The sequence below is a fragment of the Schistocerca gregaria genome, chromosome 9 (genome assembly GCF_023897955.1).
Source record: "Schistocerca gregaria isolate iqSchGreg1 chromosome 9, iqSchGreg1.2, whole genome shotgun sequence".
Classification (NCBI taxonomy): domain Eukaryota; kingdom Metazoa; phylum Arthropoda; class Insecta; order Orthoptera; family Acrididae; genus Schistocerca; species Schistocerca gregaria.
Window position 1 is genome coordinate 249,780,143 of NC_064928.1, and position 23,154 is coordinate 249,803,296.

Here is a 23,154-nt window from a genome sequence, read left to right on the forward strand (position 1 = left end):
AGCCCATTGGTCCACTTCTGGAATGCAATTCAGCAGCGATTCTGCATGTCACAGATTCAACAAGTACTTGATAAGTTTCTAAAAGTTTGCGACAGCAGATGCCTATGCACAGAACACACACTTTCCATAATTTAAGGGCAGTTAATTTGTGGGTGTGGGGCTGGCACCAATAGCATCTCCATAGGGTTTCATCAGATTCAGAAAATCCAAATTTGATGGCCAAGACATCATCTTGAGTTCACTATCATGCTCCTAAAACCATTGAAGCACAATTCTGGCCTTGTGACATGGACAGATATCCTGCTGGAAGATGCCATCGCTGTTGAGCAAGACATCACGCATAAGGGGTTTCAATTGGTCCCTAACAATGCTCACATAGTCCACAGCTGTCATGGTGATTTTGATTACTAATGCAGGTCCTGGGATCCCACAGAAGCCCAGGTGAAAGTCCCCCATAACACAATAGTGCTCCCACTGGCCTGTGTCCGTGGTGCATGTTCCAAGCAGTTCTTTGACTGGACACCACCATCGACCTGCTTTAACAAAAGACGGGATTTATCTGACCAAGTGACTCGATTCCACTGATCCGCAGCCCAATCTCAATGATGCCGTGCCCTCTGTAATCATAACTGATGATGTCGTTGGGTCAACATGGGAACACTTATGGGTCCTCTGCTGCCAGATACCATGTTCAATATTGTGCACTGAACAGTGTTCTCCGAAACACTTGTGCTCTGCTAGCACTATACTCTGTCATTAGGTCTGCAGCGGATTGCCATCTGTCCTGCTTTAGAGAGCGGGCAGGTCTCCAATCCCTATGTTCTGTGACGAGGTACAGATGTGCAACTTCTTGTCACCTACTCGTGGTTTCAGCATTCTTCATCCGCTTTCCACAGATGCTCACGACAGTAGCACATGAACAGCCGACAAGCTTCACCATTTCTGAGATGCTTGCTCCCAGAAACTGGGCCACAACAATCTGGCTTTTGTCAAACCTGCTTCAGTCGGTGGATTCCCGCATTTGGCCCACTTACTCCTGATCCTTATAATGATTTCCCATTTGTCTCTGGTCCTCTTACCATATCACGTGCCCTCACCACCACCTGGTGGCATACAAGCTTGCGGTGGGCAGTGCTCATAACGTTTTGACTCATCAGTCTACAGAGCACAATGACAACTGAGAATCTCACGTTGCTGTCACTGCTGTACTCTTCAGACTGGACACTGGTTTGACGCAGCTGTCAATGCTAGTCTAACCCCTCCATCTTTGCGTAATGACTGCAGCCTATATGCACTTGAGCCTGCTTACTGTAGTGAGTCCTTGGTCTCCCTCTACAATTTTTACTTAACGCACTTTCGTTTTCAGACTGACAATTTCTTGACTCCTCAGGATTCATCCTGTCAACTAATCCCTTCTTGTAGGCAAGTTGCGACACAAATATCTTTATGCCCAATTTCATTTAGTATGTCCTCATTAGACGTTCGATGCACCCATCTAATCTTCAGCCTTCTACTGTATTGCCCCATTTAAAAAGCTTGTGTTCTCTTATTGTTCAACTGCTTATCACAATGTTCCACTTTGTACAAAGCTACTTGAGACAAATACCTTTGCAAGAAACAGATGGACTATTTTTTGTAACACAAGTGGGTGCATGATGTACTCTGTACACTTTTAAAGAATAGCTGTCTTTATGATACCCAAGTAAACACTTAGGAGAAAAATTCACAGTTTAATCTTATTTCAACTAAACAATAATAAAATAAACTTTCATTACTTCACTCTGTTGCCGCATACGAGAGTCACCCCATACCAATGATCCATTCAAAGCATTAATCAGTGTAGTTTCATCAGATCCCTGCCAATTGCTTATTTGATTACTAATTACCTCATAGATAACTACCTCATAGTGGGATTATGCTGATACTTCAGAATCTGGATCTTTTTCGTTAATGCTGCTCACTTGTAAGTATGACAACAGAACTTATCACTACATTAGCTGAAGCCATGATGACAAAATAGGTACGGGCTCACAGTTGTAAAACAACAGTAAAATGATACAAGACAATTTTATTTGTGATTGGTGCACTTTAATGTAAGCTCATCCACCCGATGGTTAAATTTACATTTTCTGTCAGTAAATTCTTGATTTTCTTGCTATCATCAGTCTACATTTTATATTCTGTATCAATTATTATACTAGGTACATTATCAACTGCTGTTATTATAGTCAGTCTATCTTAATCAGTAAATTCGTTTTATAGTCAAATAATTGTGCTTCCAACTTTCATGCTAGTTTCTTGTAAATCAGTGTGTAGCCAATACGCTTTAACTAACAATTCTATACAACTGAATTATATAAGATAAGTAAAATGAATGAATCCCCATGTTGTAGTAGAGATTGGTCCAGTAGTCTATTTCCCCATAGTAAATAGAGATTAAGCACATCATTGATTGTAATTAACTCAAATTGACACTCAACAAGATCACATACTTAATACATGAGTTACACATCATGTATATTACTGAGTGGTTGTGTTTGTGTGTATTTATTAGAGGAACAACAAATAGGTTACATATATGACCGTTTATTTCAACTGACATTACCTAGATTGCTTCTATTTAGAGCATTGCCATGTAAACTTACTGGAATTGATTATTTTAGACCTTGGTCATAGCCTTCGATGAGACTCCGACATAGAAATTATTTCAGTAACGTTAACTTATACTTTTATTGGAATGAACAGTTTTTTAAATGGAATAGTTTGCATTTTACACTATTGACTACCTTGTATCAACTGAGTTTCACACTATTTTTTTGGTCCCTTATCATTTCTTTCGTGGTGTTAGGAACGAAGTTGTCTAAGTAAATTATGCCACTTTTGCCTCAGTACGACGACAGTACAGAATTTTGCAAATGTTCCTCTAGTCTACCTTGCCCACCATTAACTACTGATAAACAATGAAGTTTACCTAACATATGTCTGATTGGCAATGTGTATGTCCTCCTTTTTATAGTTCATTATTTTAAAAAATAAAAAAAATAATAGTAATTTACAATGATCCACGCCTATATTATTATCCATTAGAATAATGGCTTGCCGTTTAAGCTTTTATATACTCCCGTTTTTTAATATCTGATATTAACCTATAATAACATGATTGTGCATACACAGCTTCATTTGTATTTAGTGATACCACATAAATGGCTAATGTCCAGAGTGACGGGATTTTAAAGGAAATGACCAAAAATGTAATTAGTTTCATTAAAATTATCCATTATGTAATATGGTTGTAATAGAATTGTTTTGCATAATAACTCTTAAATTACTGTTGTTGCATTGGTTGTTTATGTATGATATGTTGTATTTAGGGGCTGAAGATGATGATGTAACAACATCGAAACTAGCTGCCAATAAAACCAACACGTTAATACAGCTGGAGGAATTATGTCATTTTTTAACATATATTATACCAGCTGATGTCCCAAGTCGTCCGTTTTAATTATGGATAGATGAAGATATGTGTCATATTGGCTCAAATGTCAGTTATGTTGTCAAAGTGTTGGCCCTTCGTGTGAATTTCTACTTTTCAACATTCTGTCCTAGGTTCATATTGATAACACTGAGTCTTGTCAACTGTAAAGATTTTTTCCAGGAAAGAGATGTCCACATTTTGCATTTCAGTCAAGTTTCAGAAGGTATCCTCAGGTCATTGTTTTCGATCAGGAATCAAGCTACAGGAGAAACTTTGCACACATTTGTATCTACTCCAAAATATTCTGCATAATAATGTCTTGAAGACTTGATTTAGAGGTGTTGCTCCATTGCAATTTGTGACACAACACTGCGGCACTATGTCTCCATGTCCACTACTTAAACTGTCTTCTCACAACTGGTGGTTGAATGCGCTTCTGTTGTTTACAGTTGTTAGTGGAATATGTCACTGTAGGTAATGCACTGGCGTCACTTGTATGCCAGAAATGAAGCTGGTTGGGAAAAAAAGACCAACTAGCTTTGTGAGCAACCTCTTTTGTAGACTGATTGCATTTCCCCAGTATTCTACCAGTAAACAGAAGTCGGCCATCTGCTTTACCTATGACTGAATCTATGTCACATTCTATTCCATATCCCTAAACATTTTTAACCCAGGTATTTGCATTAGTTTACTGATTCCACTTGTGACTCACTAATATTACAGTCATTGGATACCACATTTTTACGTTTAGAGAAGTGCGTGATTTAAATTTACGGGCATTTAAAGCAAGTAGCCAATCTTTGTGCCATTTTGAAATCTTATCGAGTTTTGAATTAATGTTTATGAAGCTTTTTCCATACAGTGCTTCCATATAGATAATAACATCACCTGTGAAAAGCCTGAGGCTAGGAGAGACTGTCATATCTTGATGATTCTGTAACCTGGAACACACGATGTTTTACAGTTGATGTTTCAATGTAGAGACTGATCTTAAAATCTCATGAAGGAATGGGCACTAGAGACTGCCATTAGCAACTTCCAGCATTTTATACTGTTTTTGTTATTGTGAGACATGAGGTTCTGTTCTATGCTGAATTTTTAAATACGATGAGTTCTACATATTTGAGTGTCACTTAACGTATTAAGATATCTGAAGGGTACTGTTAGTTCCTCAATTACAGAGTTTCAAGATGAGTAGAGTTATGTATATTTTTAATACTAGTTACATAATGTGTGGTCGGTTAAGCTATGCTTCATAAGCCATGCAGCATCTTGTATCTTGAAACAAAAGAACATCTTCTACCATGAGACATACAATATTTGCAACTGAACTGAGTTTCTCTGTCTTGAAAATATAAATTTGTATTAGCTGCCAATGGCTTCCATTTCAAAATATTTTCAATGTGTAACTGCTTTTTGATAATACTACTTCTTAATTTGACCTCACTTGCTAATTATTGGTGTCTATTGGAGCAATAACATAACACAGAGACTATTACATACCTTACTGACAAGATTTTCTCAATTGCAACCATTTTGAATTGCAATCGAATATTTGTTCATAGGCACATGATCATGTTGTACCTTGGATTGTTTTTCACATTTGGAAAAAATCTTAGTTTTCTAGAGTACTTTTTGCAATTTAAGAAAATACTGTACCACACTTATAGTGAATGCAGTCATTTCTAAATAGAATAACAAAATATATTAAACTTCTAACAATGGAAAATCCACGACAGAATGACAGCATTATGAAAAGGATAGACTACTGCTCACAATAAATGGAGACATTGAGTCGCAGACATCTACATGTACATCTACATCGATACTCTGCAAACCACCATGAAGCACACAGCAGAGGGTACGTCCCTCTCTAACAGTTATTAGGGTTTCTTCCTGTCCCATTCACGTATGTACCGTGGGAAGAATCACTGTTTGAATACCTGTGTGCATGCTGTTATTATTCCCGTCTTACCCTTGTTATCTTTATGTGAGCGATATGTAGGGGGTTGTAGTGTATTCCAAATGTAATCATTGAAAACTGGTTCTTGGAACTTTTGAAGCAGATTTTCTCACAATTGTTTACATATATCTTCAAGAGTCTGCCAGTTCAGATTCTTCAGTATCTCTGTGACACTCTCCCACAGATCAAACAAACCTGTGACCATTTGTGCTGCCCTTCTCTTCATACGTTCAGTATCCCCTGTTAGTCCTATCTATTACACATCGCACACATTCGAGAAATATTCTAGAATGGATTGCACAAGTAAATTGTAAACAGTCTCATTTGTAGACTGACTGCACTTCCCAGTTTGCTATCAGTAAACCAAACTCTACCACTTGCTTTACCAACAACTTAGCCTATTCGGTCATTCTATTTCATATCCTTACAAAGTGTTACACCCAGGTATTTATGTGAATTGGCCAAATCCAACTGTAATTCACTGATTTTATGGTCATAGGATACTAAGTTGTTTTTTTTTTTCATTTTGTGAAGTGCACAATTTTACATTTTTGCACATTTAAAACAAGTAGCAAATCTGTGCACCATTTTGAAATTTTATCAGGATCTGACTGAATATTTATGTATCTCCTTTCAGACAGCACTTCATTATAAATAACTGCATCATATGTGAAAAGCCTGATTTTACTATTAATTATTGTCTGCAAGGTCATGAACATGCAACGTGAACAGCAAGGGTCCCAACACACTTCTCTGGGGAACACCCAAAGTTACTTCTGCATCTGATGATGATTCTCCATCCAAGATAACTTGCTGTCTCCTCCATACCAAAAATTCCTCAGTCTACTCACAAATTTCAGCCGATACCCCATATGATTGTACTTTTAACAGTAAGCATAAGCATGGTACTGCATCAAATGCTTTTCGGAAATCAGAAAATACAGCATCTACTTAACTGCCATGATCCGAAACTTTCGATACATCATGAGAAAAGTGTGACTCGGGTTTCACATGATTGATGTTTTTGGACTCCATGCTATCTGGCATGGAGGAGGTCATTTTGTTCAAGATATCTCTTTATTTTGGTCTCAAAATATGTTCTAATATTCGACAACAAATCAATGGTGAGGATATTGGAAGATAATTTTGTGGATCACTTCTACTACCCATCTTTTAGACGGATATAACCTGTGCTTTTTTCCAAGAACTGGGCACACTTTTTTGTTCGAGGGATCTATGATTGAATATAGTTACAAGAGGGGCTAACTCAGCTGCAGATTCAGTGTAGAGTCTGATAGGGATTCCATCGGGCCCTAGAGCTTTGTTCATTTTTATCAATTTCAGCTGTTTCTCAACACCACTGACACTAATTCTTATTTCACTCATATTTTCAGTAGCACAGGGATTAAATTGCATCAACACAAAAAGACTGTTAAACAAGTAAGCTTTCAGCAAAAAAGCCTCTTCTGAATTAGACAACATACACATACAAGCATGACTACTGCCTTCAGCTGCCGAGGCAGCAAACTTCTCTTACAGGACTGGCTTGAGGTTAAGTCTGAAAAGTGTTCCAAAGCACAATTCTCTCTCCTATCAGACATATTGTCTGTCAAGTTATTGACAGACAACATAAGCAGTAAGGCTGTCGACACACTTTCCTGTTGTACAAGTGAAGTCTAATTGTGGAACTGTGGTTTGTTCATCTCATGACACACATGTGCAATCCATCTGGTTTGAGTATAGCAGACATAATTTATAATACACTTGCAATGATTTTTACACTACTAAATAATAGTACTAAAATAAATATGGCACTATAATGATATTTCTTGGGCTATATAACACAGTGCATTCAGCTTAAATTTACAGTTCGTCCTACACAATTCATCCACTGAGTAATAACATTTCAGTGTCAGTGCCTCATACAGCTTTCTTTTAAGGGGACCTAAATTCATCTACGTTAACTTGTTTCCTTTTAATTTTTGTAAATTTTCATTCCCACCTACTTTGGTCCCTGGACATACAGTTTGAGGTTGTGGGTGGGAAGCATAAGTTTTTCTTTGTTTCTTGTATCATGTGAATGAACAAAATGATTTCCCTCAAATAATTCATATCTGGTGTATTTCTACACCATTGAAGATAAAATCATCTTTGTTGCTGGGTCACATCATGTTCGTCTTCAATTTGTTCACGTGGGATTGACATTTTGACACCTCTGCTGGGATCTTCTCTTAGCATCTTCTGATATTTCTGGTTTGACAACCAGCTATGTTGGGTTCAAATGTCAACTGTGTATGAAGAAATAGGAGAGGAACCGGATGAAGTCCAGCAACCTGGAAGATTTACCTTCACTGAAGTAGAAGTAACTTGACTTGTGCAACAGTAATATGTGTTGAGACCCTTAAAGTTCAGTTGCCAGGTGGGCAATATTAAAAGTAACCTCAGACTTTCTACAGTTGTCGCATTCAGCTGTAACAAAGCTCTGCCTAAAAAAAGTATCACAAATATCCATACAGACCTTGGTAGAGTCTCAAACTGATGAAAATATTGGTGACTTACTTTAAATGTACAGAAATGTAAAACGATGCTCTTCACAAAAGCCAGAAAAGTTACGTCCTCTGAGTGCACCATCAGTGAGTCACAATTGGAATCAGCCAACTTACACACATACCCACATTTAACAGTTTGTGAGGATATGAAATTAAGCGATGTCATAGTCTCTGTCATAGGCAAAGCATGTGGCAGACATCAGTTTATTGGTAGGATACTGGGAAAATCAACCAACAAAGGAGACTGCTTACAAAACACACACTCTTCCTGTGTTAGAATCTTACTTAAATGTGTGGAATCCATAACAAATGGTCTAAAAGGAGATATACAGTATGTACAAAGAAGAGCTGTACAATTCCTATGGGTTTGTTTGACTGATAGAAATTCTGAAAAACCTGACTTGATAGACTGTTGAGGTTAGACACCTACTAGCGTGCAGAGCCTGATTACCAAGTCATTAGAGTCAATTTTAAAGGGACTGTAAAGGCTCACCTATGATGAACATTTGTAGATAATTTTCTCCTTATATAGGTAACTAAGGATAGGAGAATATATTAAAGAATACTGCTGAGACGCCAGGTGATCTACAACATGTGCTAACGTACGTAAGAATGTAAGAATATGTTCTAGAAAGAAATTTTGTAATGATGCCACACAGGATCAAGAAGTGCATGGGGAGAAAATAGTACCTGGCATAGACTGCATGAGAAAATACAACTGGGCAACAATAAAATGGCAGCTGTAGAGCATCGGGACAGCACTGTTGCTGCATGAGAAATATGAAATTAAATTATGTACAGTCAGTCTTGCATTTATTTTCTTTATTGGTTGGCATGATATATTTATATTGCAGCAAGCCAACGCTTTGTTCTGTTTATCACTGAGTTTCACTGGCATTAGAACATTCCAAAGACAGTGGGGGAATGTCAGAGGTGTTGCAAATAATATTTACTTGAAGTACATATACAACACACATAACATTCATTTTTTGCTAGGATTTGTAGTTTGGCTATGTTTCAGTGACAGTATTGTAGTGTAATTACTGAATTAAGGATTAATGTGCTGAACAATATTATCTGAATGTGGGAAAATAATTACAAGAGGAGAAAGCTATTTATTCTTTTGAAACACTAGTATTACCGAGTGATATGAAACGTCTAGAGTTCGTGTGGGGGAAAGAACTTTAACTCTACACAGTCAGAACATTACTGAAGGGCTATCACTCTAATAAGTCATTACAATTCTAAGAGGATTTAATGTTGGGCCTCTGCTGTTCTAATGTGAGCCAAGGCCTTTAATAGCTTCAGAAGTGCTGAAGACTGGGAGTAGGCAGGAGAGCAGTGGGGTGGGGTGGGGTGGGGGGGGGGGGTGAGGCAAAAGAGATATTCATAATTTCACTATCTAATCTCCCCCTTCCCCCTCGTAGAACATCAGAAGATGTTCTTCTGCCCTCTCTCTAGCCCTGACATTGAGGTCATCAACACAAGTTTTAGCTAATTACAGGATGCACAGAGGTATTTGAAGTATCATTCTCCAAGTGCTCCATACATGGTGGATAGGAAGAAACTGTAATAACTGGTACAACAGAAGAACCCTCCACAATGCACTAGACAGTTGTTTCCAGACTACGAATGTAGATGTCGATGCATCAAAAGCACTAATTATAAGTAGGCAATAGATGTATGTATCCACAATACCCAGTTAACACACTGTAGACCAAGGCCAAGCATAGCCCAGGCAAAACTTGGCATTAGAAAGACAGGTCTGAGTATAGCTTGGGGTGCAATTTTCTCGACCTGAAAGACATCTGTTACTCGGAAACTAAACTCATTGTATATGAGAACAATGTACAGATGTCTTGCCTCGTGGCTGGTGCTGCCTTCTACTGTCAGTTTCTAGAATTATTAAGTGTGTGGGGGGGACAAACAAAACAGCAAATGCAACAGCAGCTGTCGTGAATGGCTGAACTAATATGATTGTTTTGACCTAAATTCATGTGTGTGTTCATTAGGTTTTGCAGTTTGCTGTAAATCTGCTACAGATACATCATGCCTGTTGAATGAGTAAGACATTTTGTGAGCTCAAGAGGAAGAAATTGCTCAATAGCTCACCTCTCACTTTTTCTTGGAAGGATAATTATACTTTTTGTTATAATTATTTTAAAATTTGTAATTTACTATCAAGTAGACAAAAAATAAATCATGAAGGTGGTCTTTTTTTTAAGTATCACTCTTGAAAATATACCAATTTGATACCTGCCAGCAATGCTTTAAATAATGGCAAAAGACCGGTTTCCTAGGCCCAACATTCTTCCACGTGGCTGGTCTCTGAACTGGTAAAGAGTTAGGTGACGTACAAAATGACAGTTGTTTAGTTTATGCACAAACTGTGGAATTCATATCCAATAGGAAGAGTCTGCACACACTTACATCAAAGTTCTGCTGTAGACGGTCCGGGTTGGTGCTCTTTGGTATTACTGCCACGCCGAGTTGAATGAGGTACCGCAGCAGTATTTGGGCATTTGTCTTGCTGTGCTTCTGTGCAATTTGTGAAACTACTGGGTTAGTTAGTTGAATATGGTTTGACAATCTGAAAAAAAATATATATTTTACAGTATGTGAAGAAGTTGTGCTTTCAGTATATAGAACACCATATGCCTGGCCATCCATATTTAAGTATCCTGCAAATAGATGTGTGCTTATCAAGGTTCTCTGCAATGGATATTGGACCACACTTTGATTAGATTTAGATTACAGCAGGCAATATATACTGATAGTTCCAGAGACCTGAAATGCACAGATCCTCTAGGGCATGAAGCTTGTAAAAGAAAAAAAAATATATACAACACATAATCAGAAAAGAAATTAATATGCTAAGGTTCCTTCCATAGAACATATGAGAGGTAATCCTCAAAAATGTGGAAAGAGAGACAATTATTTACAGTTTTGTCATTTACACTTTAAAAAACTTACCACAAATATCAGACTATATACATACTAAAGCCTACAGGATAATCCCTAGGCTACTATGGCCAAGCCTCATTAAAACCAAAAAGGAAAATATTTACAGCACTGCACTAAAGTCAGATATTACTCATTTTATGCAACATAGCCTACAATAATAAGCCATAGCATTACGAGTGCCTGCTTCTTAGTAAATTAGTGCAGCTTTTGAATTCAATACCCCAGCTATTTTGCATTTCGTGGATTTCACAAATCTTTGGTACGTTTGTGGTGGTGTATGGCACAAAATGTCTATCATAGGTCATGCAATTCCTCTAAATAATGGGCCAGTGTTTTGTAGAGATGGAGCCAATGCCCAAAAGTATCGCAGGTGCGTTCCATTTGATTCAGAATGGGCAAATTTCATGGCTGAGGTATCAATCAGAGTCCACTATCATACTCCTCAAATCAATGTAGCAAGATATTTGCATTCTGACAGGAACAGCTATCCTGTCGGAAGATCCGATCACGGTCGAGGAAGACATCAAGCATGAAGGGGTGGTCCTCATAAAAGTTCACGTAGTCCACAGCTGACCTGGTGCCTTGGACTACCACCACAGGCCCCACAGGTCCACCGTAACGTAACACTGCCCTCACTGGTCTCCACGCAAGGCACAGAACATGTATCGAACAGCTGTTCGCCCAGGTTATGGCATAATCGGGCACAACCATCAATCCTGTGTACAGAAAAATGTGATTTGTCTTACTGGGCAATAGGTTTTAGAGGAGTACAAGAGGTTCTACAGTTTTATCAACAACATACTGTAGTTGATATTTTGTGTGGCATGAGAATAAATTGGAATTGATTCAACCAATCAAGGTTTGGAAAGTACTGAGCTACACTCTTAACTTTTGTAACCCTCGTCACCAGTTTTGTAAAGGTCTTGCCGTTCCTGCTGTGGAGGCCGAGTTGCCACAGTTGGTACGGTAGGCCAAGTTGCCACAGTTATTACGGTAGGCCAAGTTTGCGAGTTTGTGAAACGGCTCCTGGTGCAGTACACCGCTATGACAATTTCTCCCTGCCACTGTCACACAGCTATGCCCCAGACTCATGTAACAGGATAGGAGAACGAACATTCTACAACACTCCAACAAATTAGTAATGAAGCACACATACCTGTACATGAGTTAAAAGGGTTTACTTATTTTTGTGAATTGTTGGATATTGAGGTCTACAACAATGCTTGTAATATAACACAAAAAGGCCCTCAATGCCAAAATGCAAATAACAGTAGGTAAACTTCACAGTACATGTTGTTGTTGTGGTCTTCAGTCCTGAGACTGGTTTGATGCAGCTCTCCATGCTACTCTATCCAGTGCAAGCTACTTCATCTCCCAGTACCTACTGCAACCTACATCCTTCTGAATCTGCTTAGTGTATTCATCTCTTGGTCTCCCTCTACGATTTTTACCCTCCACGCTGCCCTCCAATGCTAAATTTGTGATCCCTTGATGCCTCAGGACATGTCCTACAAGCCGATCCCTTCTTCTAGTCAAGTTGTGCCACAAACTTCTCTTCTCCCCAATCCTATTCAATACCTCCTCATTAGTTACGTGATCTACCCACCTAATCTTCAACACAGGACATAGCAAATGCAATTTACAATGACTGTCTGTTCACTGATAAGAGTCCACTAATGACGTTCCCTGGCTAAATCAGCCCTGGACGATGATCTGTAACCGAGTGGATGAGAGCTGCTCTTCCGTCTTCCGAGTAGGCTCCTGTCCATTGTTGTCTGGTCATTTGCGGATTGTACTCGGCCGGCAATTGGATGAGGCACAGTCATTATCTTCGTCCTCAGCACCGCCCGTGGCTCTGGTGGAACTCACGCAAGTGGTGAGTCTCTACGGCACTGGCACCAGCTCACATCTTTGCGCTTGTGGTGGTTTTGCCCTGTGTGTATCTTGCTTGGATGACACAGCAATAACTGTATGCATAATCACACTTCAGAATTAATGATTCAGTGAGAAAGCAAGCTCAATGATCACATTTCAGAATTAATGAATAAATGAGAAAGCAAGCTCAATGATCACATCTGGCATCTCGAGTACCTCAGTGCGGTTCGGTAATCGGCACATTACTACGAGAGAACAGCTCTAGCAACAGACTGCCCCAGCTGCACAACATAATGGCAGTGGCAGCCAACAATGTGATGTGGCACATACACACCAGCTGCAACTTAAATTCAGTGGGTGCACTTTTATTTAGAGTCTACAGTGTGAAGTACAGTGATTTCTGACCAGTATGGCATTTGTGATACATACAAGGAATTACAGAAAGTCGGTACAGAAATTTCAGCCACAATTAATTTGATAGCAAGAGTAGAGTAGAGTACAGTTTTATTGGTCCTGGTAATCATATATACACAAATAGTACATTCTGATGTAGGACAATTCAATTTGTAACAAACTATGTATTAAATTTGCATTAATTTCATTATTTTTACATTAAGTGATTACTCAGCTACAATATACACAGTAAATATTGTACAAAAATGAAGAATAGATATTTTAAAGCAAAAAGAGCACTTACTGTACTGGCAGATTAACATTTGCATTGCAGCAACATTTTCATGGTAAATCATTAAAGTTCTAGTAACATTTGTATGATATGTCACTAAGGCAAAGACACAAATCATTAGTGAACTTTCTGAAGGATCTCGTGGAGGCTATAGAAGCAGTGATGAGTCATATATGCCTTAGCAGTTCACTTGAAATTTGCCAGGTCATTTATTGATTTAATTTGTGGGTGAAGTTTATAATAAATAACTTTCCCATAATATATGATTCCATTTTTACTCATGGTGGTGTTGGTGGGCTCTAAATGAAAGTCTCCTTTTTGCGTGGTATTACAGGAGCGGATATTGATTTTTCTGGGAGAGAGTGGGATTTTCCATTGACTATTTTTTCACAAACACGGCTATCTCATACATATACATACATGGATGTGGGAGGATTTCTATCTTTTTAAAGAGTAGTCCACAGTTTTGTTCCATTTTACACCTTCCATTATTCTTATAATTCTTTTTTGTAGGCTAAAGAGCTTTTGGCTAAGGGAAGAGTTTCCCCAGAAAATAATTCCATATTTCAGTTGTGAGTATATATATAGGCATAATGCACAGTTTTCAGAGAATCTTCATTGCAGCATCCCTCTAATACTCTCATTAAGTAGCACATAGTGCTTAATTTCTTACAGACTTTTTCAATGTGCATCCCCCATGTAGGTGAAACTTGATCCCACAAACAATATGTACCCAGTAACACCCGTACTCCCTTCTAGATTTCAGAGTTATCTACATATAGATTATGTAACATGGCTTGCACAGAAAGTAATATGACCATAGAATGGTTTATACAATCAGTTTTAGGCCAATTTTCTCAAATGAATAAGAGACCCATGCAAATGAACAATAATTTTACAAAGGTTGAGAACAGATTATATGGCATGGACAGCAAACTACAAGACTTCACTTAACAATTTGCTGGCACAATGGACAGTTTAGACAAACAAGTCAATCTAGGATTCAGTCACGTTGCAGGAGTAGATGAATGACTAGGAATCATAGAAGAAAAGCTGGACTGTGAAATAAAACATTTAAGTACATAAGATCAAGTCTGAGCAAGATGATTTAATGCAAAGAATTGAAATTTTAGAGAGAGAATTACTAGCAACTTAACACATATTACGAAAGTTTATGAATAAGGCTGACGAAGAGCTATCTCCAGTTATTAATGAAATAGAATCTAGACTGTAGAAGCCCAAGTTATAATGTGAAGTATGAAATAAGAAAGTAGATGTAAACCTAAGGGCCCTTTTGACAATAAATCCACATCATCAGTTACCACACTCAAAGGTGATAGAGGATCAATAACTAATAACAATGACAATTACATAAATAATTCAAACAGGGTATCACATAACTAAAATCTAGAGGATACAAAACAAGAAATAAGGGGAGATATTGAAGATTTATGGGCAAAAAGTAAGATAGTAAGTGCAGTGACTGTACTGCTGTACTAAGAAAACAACAAAAAAAGTTTCCAAAATTTATACCAATAGGAGATAAGCACCCAGTTTCATTTCTGACATCTTTTAAAGGTATGTTATCTGAAACATGGACAGATTATGACAAAATAAGATTTTTTATAAGCCGTATGATTGGAGACATGGTGCAGTGGGAGATATTACAATCAGAAGATTTTAAAAATTTTATCAAGATTTTGAAATCACTTTTAAACTAAAAACTGCAATGATAATGTGCAAAAGTGACTATGTCTATTCCAAACCATACAAGAATTATTCTCAGAAGGGTTACAGAGATTTCTTTGAAGGATATAGTAATAAAGCAAAATACTTAGAAGATCTCATAAGGAAGGAACATTTGTTAGAAGTAATTATCAGCCACTTACCATGAAAGGTAACAGACAAACTCTTTGAAAAAGACTGGGGTAAAGTTAACAGCTTATTACAACATTTGTAACAGATACACACCATTGACAGACAATAAGAAAGGTCACACACAATTAGTGACAGCAATAACTGTAACCAATACAATGTCTCACATAGTCATCACAATAGTGGACCACGTGGAACGAAAGAAGACAATACAAATACAAGAAACAGAGAAAGCAAAGGTCAAGAACATAAGAGATCAGGACTTAGATACAGTAATAGGAACAACAACAGAGAACATCAAAGTAGGAGATTCATCAATCATTCTTAACAGATTAAAGTGAAACATAAAACCAGAATCACATTCTTCAAAATTTATGGTATCAGATGTATACCACATAAGTTCTACCGATGTATTGGGCACTTGGGAGTGGGTTACATTTCGCCCTATTGTAATTAAAAAATTTAAAAATAGTACTTAACTAGCATTATGCAGAATTCAGGTACAAATGATGACATGTTCTTAATCACAGTTGAGAAATAATGTATGTAGTTGTTAGCACTGTATTATGGTATTAGTAAGATGATGAAAGGAATCTCAAAGATATCCCTTAATGTGAAGAACCCCTTTTTAGTAGTCATTGGCCCTCATAGTATAGTCTATCAGAATTATTATTAATGTTGTCAGTACACAAGCGGCAAGACGCAGTCAATACCTTCGCTGCGCAGTGCCAATGGTACTGTTACCGATGACTGTGCTAAAGCGGAGTTATTGAACGCAGTTTTCCAAAATTCCTTCACCAGGGAAGAGAAATTGAATATTCCAGAATTTGAAACACGAACATCTGCTAGCATGAGTTTCTTAGGGGTTGCGAAGCAACTCAAATCACTTGATACGGGCAAGTCTTCAGGTACAGATTGTATACCTATTAGGTTCCTTTCAGATTACGCTGATACAATAGCTCCCTACTTAGCACTCATATACAACCGCTTGCTCACCGATAGATCTGTACCTACAGATTGGAAAATTGTGCAGGTCGCACCAGTGTTTAAGAAGGGTAGTAGGAGTAATCCATCTAACTACAGACCTATATCATTGACGTCAGTTTGCAGTAGGGTTTTGGAGCATATACTGTATTCAAACATTATGAATCACCTCAAAGGGAATGATCTATTGATACGTAATCAGCATGGCTTCAGAAAACATCGCTCTTGTGCAACACAGCTAGCTCTTTATTCGCACAAAGTAATGGTCGCTATCGGCAGGGGATCTCAAGTTGATTCCGTATTTCTAGATTTCCGGAAAGCTTTTGACACCGTTCCTCACAAGCGGCTTCTAATCAAGCTGTGGGCCTATGGGGTATCGTCTCAGTTGTGCGACTGGATTCGTGATTTACTGTCAGGAACGTCACAGTTCGTAGTAACAGACGGCAAATCATCGAGTAAAACTGAAGTGATATCAGGTGTTCCCCAGGGAAGCGTCCTGAGACCTCTGCTGATCCTGATCTATATAAATGACCTGGGTGACAATCTGAGCAGTTCTCATAGGTTGTTCGCAGATGATGCTGTAATTTACCGTCTAGTAAGGTCATCCGAAGACCAGTATCAGTTGCAAAGCAATTTAGAAAAGATTGCTGTATGGTGTGGCAGGTGGCAGTTGACGCTAAATAATGGAAAGTGTGAGGTGATCCACACGAGTTCCAAAAGAAATCCGTTGGAATTTGATTACTCGGTAAATAGTACAATTCTCAAGGCTGTCAATTAACTAAATACCTGGGTGTTAAAATAATGAACAACTTCAGTTGGAAAGACCACATAGATTATATTGTGGGGAAGGCGAGCCAAAGGTTGCGTTTCATTGGCAGGACACTTAGAAGACGCAACAAGTCCACTAAAGAGACAGCTTACACTACACTTGTTCGTCCTCTGTTAGAATATTGCTGTGCAGTGTGGGATCCTTACCAGGAGGGATTGATGGAGGACATCGAAAGGGTGCAAAAAAAGGGCAGCTCGTTTTGTATTATCACGTAATAGGGGAGAGAGTGTGGCAGATATGATACGCGAATTGGGATGGAAGTCATTACAGCAAATACGTTTTTCGTCGCGGCGAGATCTTTTTACAAAATTTCAGTCACCTACTTTCTCTTCCGAATGCGAAAATATTTTGTTGAGCCCAACTACATAGGTAGGAATGATCATCAAAATAAAATAAGAGAAATCAGAGCTCGAACAGAAAGGTTTAGGTGTTCGTTTTTCCTGCGCGCTGTTAGGGAGTGGAATAGTAGAGAGATAGTATGATTGTGGTTCGATGAACCATCTGCCAAGCACTTAAATGTGAATTGCAGAGTAGTCATGTAGATGTAGATGAATATCACTAAATGGAGCCCCAACCATTCCTGAGTCTCTCCACTTTGAATGCTATGTTACAATGCAGCAACATCCAGCCCAAACAATGTTTAGGCATTAAGTACTGTTCTGAAACTAGTAAAGGTCTAACAAAAGAATATTTTTATGATTACATACTAATAGAACAAAATTTGTGTGTAATTTTATTTTAGGGTTTGTACGTTATTATGTTAAGTTTTATATGGCAAGTTTCACTTGATAATCACATCCAGGGAGATTTCTATCTTCCCTTGCTTACCTATATAGGATTAGCGTGAGGTGCTTTAACCATCGTTGCAGATAAGACATCCTACCACTGGAGATGATCACTTTAACTGATTTTTGCTAAGATGAATTTCTGCATATAAAAATTTAATTGACATATTAGGTAAAGGATGGATTGCACTCAATATAAAGATGACATGTTGAGTTGCAGACAGGCGCAGCAAAAAGACTGTTACACATTTAGCTTTTTGCAAAGCCTTCATTCACCAAAGAAAACACATTCACACAAGAAAGCACATTTCACACATACACAGACACCATCTCCAGCAGCTCGGAGTCTTTTCATTGTGCCTACCTGCAACTCAAGGTGTCACTTTCATGGTGAATAACAATCTATCACTTTCCAAATAGTGTTGACATTCCAACCTGGAGTTTCCATTGTTTGACAAATATAATTGAATTAGCCACAGAAATTAAATATGAACTGATAGGTTATTATAGTGTAGACTGTTTATCTGAGATATTCAGATGTGTGATATACCTGAACTCTCTCTTGCCGGACAATCAAGAATTTTCATAGTACTTCTGTTTGTAGGTGGAAAAAAAGGGACAATTTTAGTGCTGAGAGGTCATTGGAAAAGAATTTGACCTACTGTCTACTTTAGTAATTTGCTGTTAATATGAATCTAGCTTCACATGAACCAGAGAAACATGTAACTTAATCTGAACTAAATTATTGCTTAATTAATATTGTGTAACCAGGTATATATTTGTGCATATGACATCTCGATAATCTAAAATAAGCAAAGAATGAAAACATATGTAAAAAGTTGATGATGTAAAGGAAGCATGTATACGCTCATTTGATAGTAGTCTAATACTTGTTAAAGTGGAGGATCAAAGTTAGTTTTATACTATTTATCATACTTGTGTAAGTGATTCTGATCCATGTCTGTTTACAATGAGGCAACAAGAGTCAAGAGAAATCTCCTAATATTGTGTCGGACCTCCTTTTGCCTGATGTAGTGCAACAACTCAACACGGCATAGCCTTGAAAAGTCACAATAAGTCCCCTACAGAAATATAGAGCAATGCTGCCTCTGCAGCCATCCATAATTGGGGAAGTGTTGTCGGAGCAGGATTATGAGCACGAACTGACCTCTCGATTATGTGCCCTAAATGTGTGATGAGATTCATGGTGGGCAATCTGTGTGGTGAAATAATTCACTTGAATTATCCAGAATGTTCTACAAATTAATTGTGAACTACTGTGGCCCAGTGACGCATTGTCACCCATAAAACAACTGTGGCCCAGTAACACTTTGTCATCCATAAAGATTCCATTATCATTTGGGAACATGAAGTCCAAGAATGTATGCAAATGATCTCCAAGTGGCCGAACACAACCATTTCCCATCAATTATCAGTTCATTTGGACCAGAGGACACTGTCCATTCCATATAAATGCAGCTCACACCATTATGGGGCTGCCACCAGCTTGTTGACAACCTGGATCCACAGCTTCGTGGCGTTTGCACAACACTTAAACCCTATCATCAGCTCTTACCAACCAAAATTGGGACTCATCTGACCAGGCCATCATTTTCAAGTGATCTAAAGCCTAACCAATATGGTCACATGCCCAGGAGAGGTGGTGCAGCTGATGATGTGCTGTTAGCAAAGGCACTGCTGCCATAGCCCATTAACAACAAATTTCACTGCACTGTTCTGACGGATGCGTTCATCGTACATCCCAAATTGATTTCTGCAGTTATTTCATGCACTGGCAACCCTACAAAATGCCATTTCCCTTGATCATTAATTAAAGACCATTGACCATTGTGTAATGCCTGAAATTTGGTATTCTTGGCACTCTCTTCATGCTGAATATTGAGTTCCTTAATGATTTCTTAAACTGAATGTCCCACCCATCTGGCTCCACTACCATTCTGCATCCAAAATCCACCAATTTCCGTCATGTGGCCGTTATTGTGTCAGAAAGCTTTTCACATGAATCACCTGAGTACAAATAACAACTCCACCAATGCACTACCTTTTTATACTTCGTATACATGGTACTACTGCGATCTGTGTACCCTCATATTGCTATCCCATGACGTTTGTCACCTTATTGTATATGAGGCAGCAGATGAGAGGGTATTAGATTGTCAGTGGTTTTATCTCTAATACTTGTGGTTAAAGTTAGTAGGTTAACTCTAAACTCCCATACTGTAACTGTCTAAATAACAAGCACGATAAATTCGGCATTAGTGGGGATTTGGTCGAAGTTAGGTAAAATCATCATCTCAAAAATTAAAGTTATCTTTATTTGATAACAATATTACTTTTGATCACATTCTGTTGCTGTTCTGTTTGTCTGTCTGAGGTGTTCCTTTTGGGCTCTGTGCAGTGACTGGGATGCCATAATTGTGGCTGAAATCTCAAGCACAGCAAAGAGACTTGTGCACTGTACACAGCTCCAAACATATGTACATCCTGAATGTCTAATGAATAATAATGTCAACTAAATTGGTGATATTTGTAATGGCCTTATTTTATCAGTAAAATGTTACACATGGGCCAGATCAGATCCACCGCACATTAAGAGAAGAATAAATTGTACGTTTATCTTCAAGTTGTTGGACTACCAATTCGGAGAGATGCAAATTAATGAATAACTAAGGAGTATCAGTTGGGGGAGTCTTGCAACTTTTACTAAATGCAGAAATGTTTGACAGTTGAGGACTGATGCAGTTTGCATCAGTACACAGTCCTGTCTCAATCACACCGTGCGCAGTTCAATTCTAACTGACAGTATTGTCGAGTCAACACGGGATCACGTATGTCATCAGCTGTGAAGAACCAGCTCATTTATGTTGCTCTGAAGCACCAGCATTTCACTCCATAATCAGATTGCCACCTGTCCTGCTGTACAGAGCAGGCAAGCCTTGGACCTCCACATTCTGTGATGAAGCGTCAATGTCCTGCACCTCGTCACCTCATGGTTTTGCCATCCTTAAGCACTTTCTGTAGATGCTCATGAAAGTAGCCTACAAATGGAAGACTGGCTATACCATTTCTGAGAAGCTCATTCACTGCAACACCACCTTACAGCATTCAGTCATGCAGTGGTCAGTGTTAATAATGTTTTGAACACATTACTCCACTCCATTTTGGCCTGATGCAGCAACAGTGATTTAATTATCCAAAAATAGAAAACAATCCCTGTTGCAAGTGCAGTATTAATAATGATGCATTTTGCCCAGTTAGTGCATCTTCAGATTATCTATCATTAGTAATACCAATCTTGTTAATAACACTTTACTCACGAACCTATCTAGAATCGATCAATGAGATAGCTAAACTAAAGGTGAGAAGTGAAGTATTTCTTTTGCCTCAAACAGCAGAGATCGAATTAGTCGTATTCAGAAGCCACTGATGTGGTAGCATTAAAGTGAAGGCCATAGTCATCAAATATACATGAAGGAGTGAAAACCTCCAGGCTAAAAGTGTAAAATGCACGAATGCAGGATTAGGAATCAAAATGAAACTCACCAAACCAGTAACATGCGGTAAGCAGATAGGTTAGCGACACTGCTCTAGACAAAGTGTACGCTGAAATGAGTCGGCTGCACAGGAGGTTGACTCGAGGACAAAATTTAGTGAAAGTGCAGAGTGGCAGTGCTGACAGGCGAAAGGGACTGAAATAAAGTAAATGCTGCTCAGATCCAATCAAAAAGATGGAACTGAATATGATATTCTTAAAAATTGCAAGTAGATGAACCACTGGTGACACAGAAAATAACTATTTCGGTAAAGTGCTAGTGATTTATATTTGATGATTGTGGCCTTTGCATTACCTCCATCATACCAATGGCTTTTAAATATGACTAATGCAGTCCATGCTGTTCAAGGCTAGTGAATCGCTTTACATCTCACCTTTAGCTTTGCTATTCCATTGATCACGAATGAACTGTTGTGTAACAGGATTGTTGATACTAATTACAGATAATCTGGGAATGTGCTAACCAGGCAAAATGTGTGATTATTAATAAAACACTTGCAACAGTGGCTGTTTTCTATTTTTGGAATAATGTTTCCTCATCAGTGGTTAATAATAATGAACCCAGTCGGCTCTGCTAACAAATTAATCAATGAGAACAAGACTACCATCAAAAAATTCTTCAGGCAGCTCTTAGTCTGTGCTTTGATGGAAGCTAAAATTTCAGTATTTCTGGGAAGTTACTGAAAATGTGTGTTCCCGAATAATGGACGAATTTCTAGACTGATGTGAGCTGAACACACCGATGGAAACACTGATAAACTTAGACAAAATTTGTATTTGTTGCTTGATTAATTGACTCAGTCATTCATTCATTCATCCATCCATCATGTTCTGTAGATCATATCACAAAGGTAAACCTTCAGCGATGTAGAATTAGTCAACATGAGACAAAGACATCATAGAAACTTAGTCTGTGTGCTGCATTAATAATAAGCCTTAACTGTACTGCTTAATGGTAGTCAACCTTATGTCTACGACTGTAACTGAGAAAATTAGTAAGTAAGAAATGGTAGCTCTCTGTAAATGTGGAGGAAAGGCAGAAAGTGAGCACAACAAAAATAATGAACCCGACACCACTGAATTACAAGATGAGTGTTGCGTGTCTGGAGCGCAAAACATCATTTAAACATTCAGGAGTAATACAAAAAGTGATATGAAATTGGACTGACACAAAAGTTTTAGTGGGGATGGCAAAAGGGAGAATCAGTATTGGTGGAAGGGTCATCAGAGTGTGGTGTATCTGCACAGGGAAAGTTCATACAAGATACTAGTATGGCCAATTCTAGACTGCTGTTCCAGTATTATGAATCCTTATAAAGTAGGTATGGCAACAGACATCAGAAGAAATCAGAGATGTGTAGTTAGAATCATAACAGATGGATATAACCTTTACAAAGCTGCTCAGGGATCTTAAATGGAAATCTCTGGAAGGAAGATGATGTGGTTCTCACGAAACTCTGCTAGGTAAATTTGGAGAACTGATATTCAGTGGAGGTGGTGTGGTTGTTATATTGCATATGTCAAACAGGGGACGATAATAAGCTACGATCAATTAGGGTGCACCAATAAACCCACACCATCAATTCTTTAAAGAAT

The 23,154-nt window shown here is 38.2% G+C and overlaps 1 protein-coding gene across 1 annotated transcript in view; it reads right to left on the reverse strand.

Moving 5' to 3' along the window:
- LOC126291848 (1,5-anhydro-D-fructose reductase-like) overlaps window positions 1-23,154 on the reverse strand; it is an 87,278-nt gene that overhangs the window by 14,887 nt on the left and 49,237 nt on the right. Inside the window, exon 5 of the mRNA XM_049985573.1 lies at window positions 10,418-10,577. Within this exon, the coding sequence (XP_049841530.1) occupies window positions 10,418-10,577 (160 nt within the window). The remainder of the gene's footprint in view (window positions 1-10,417; window positions 10,578-23,154) is intronic.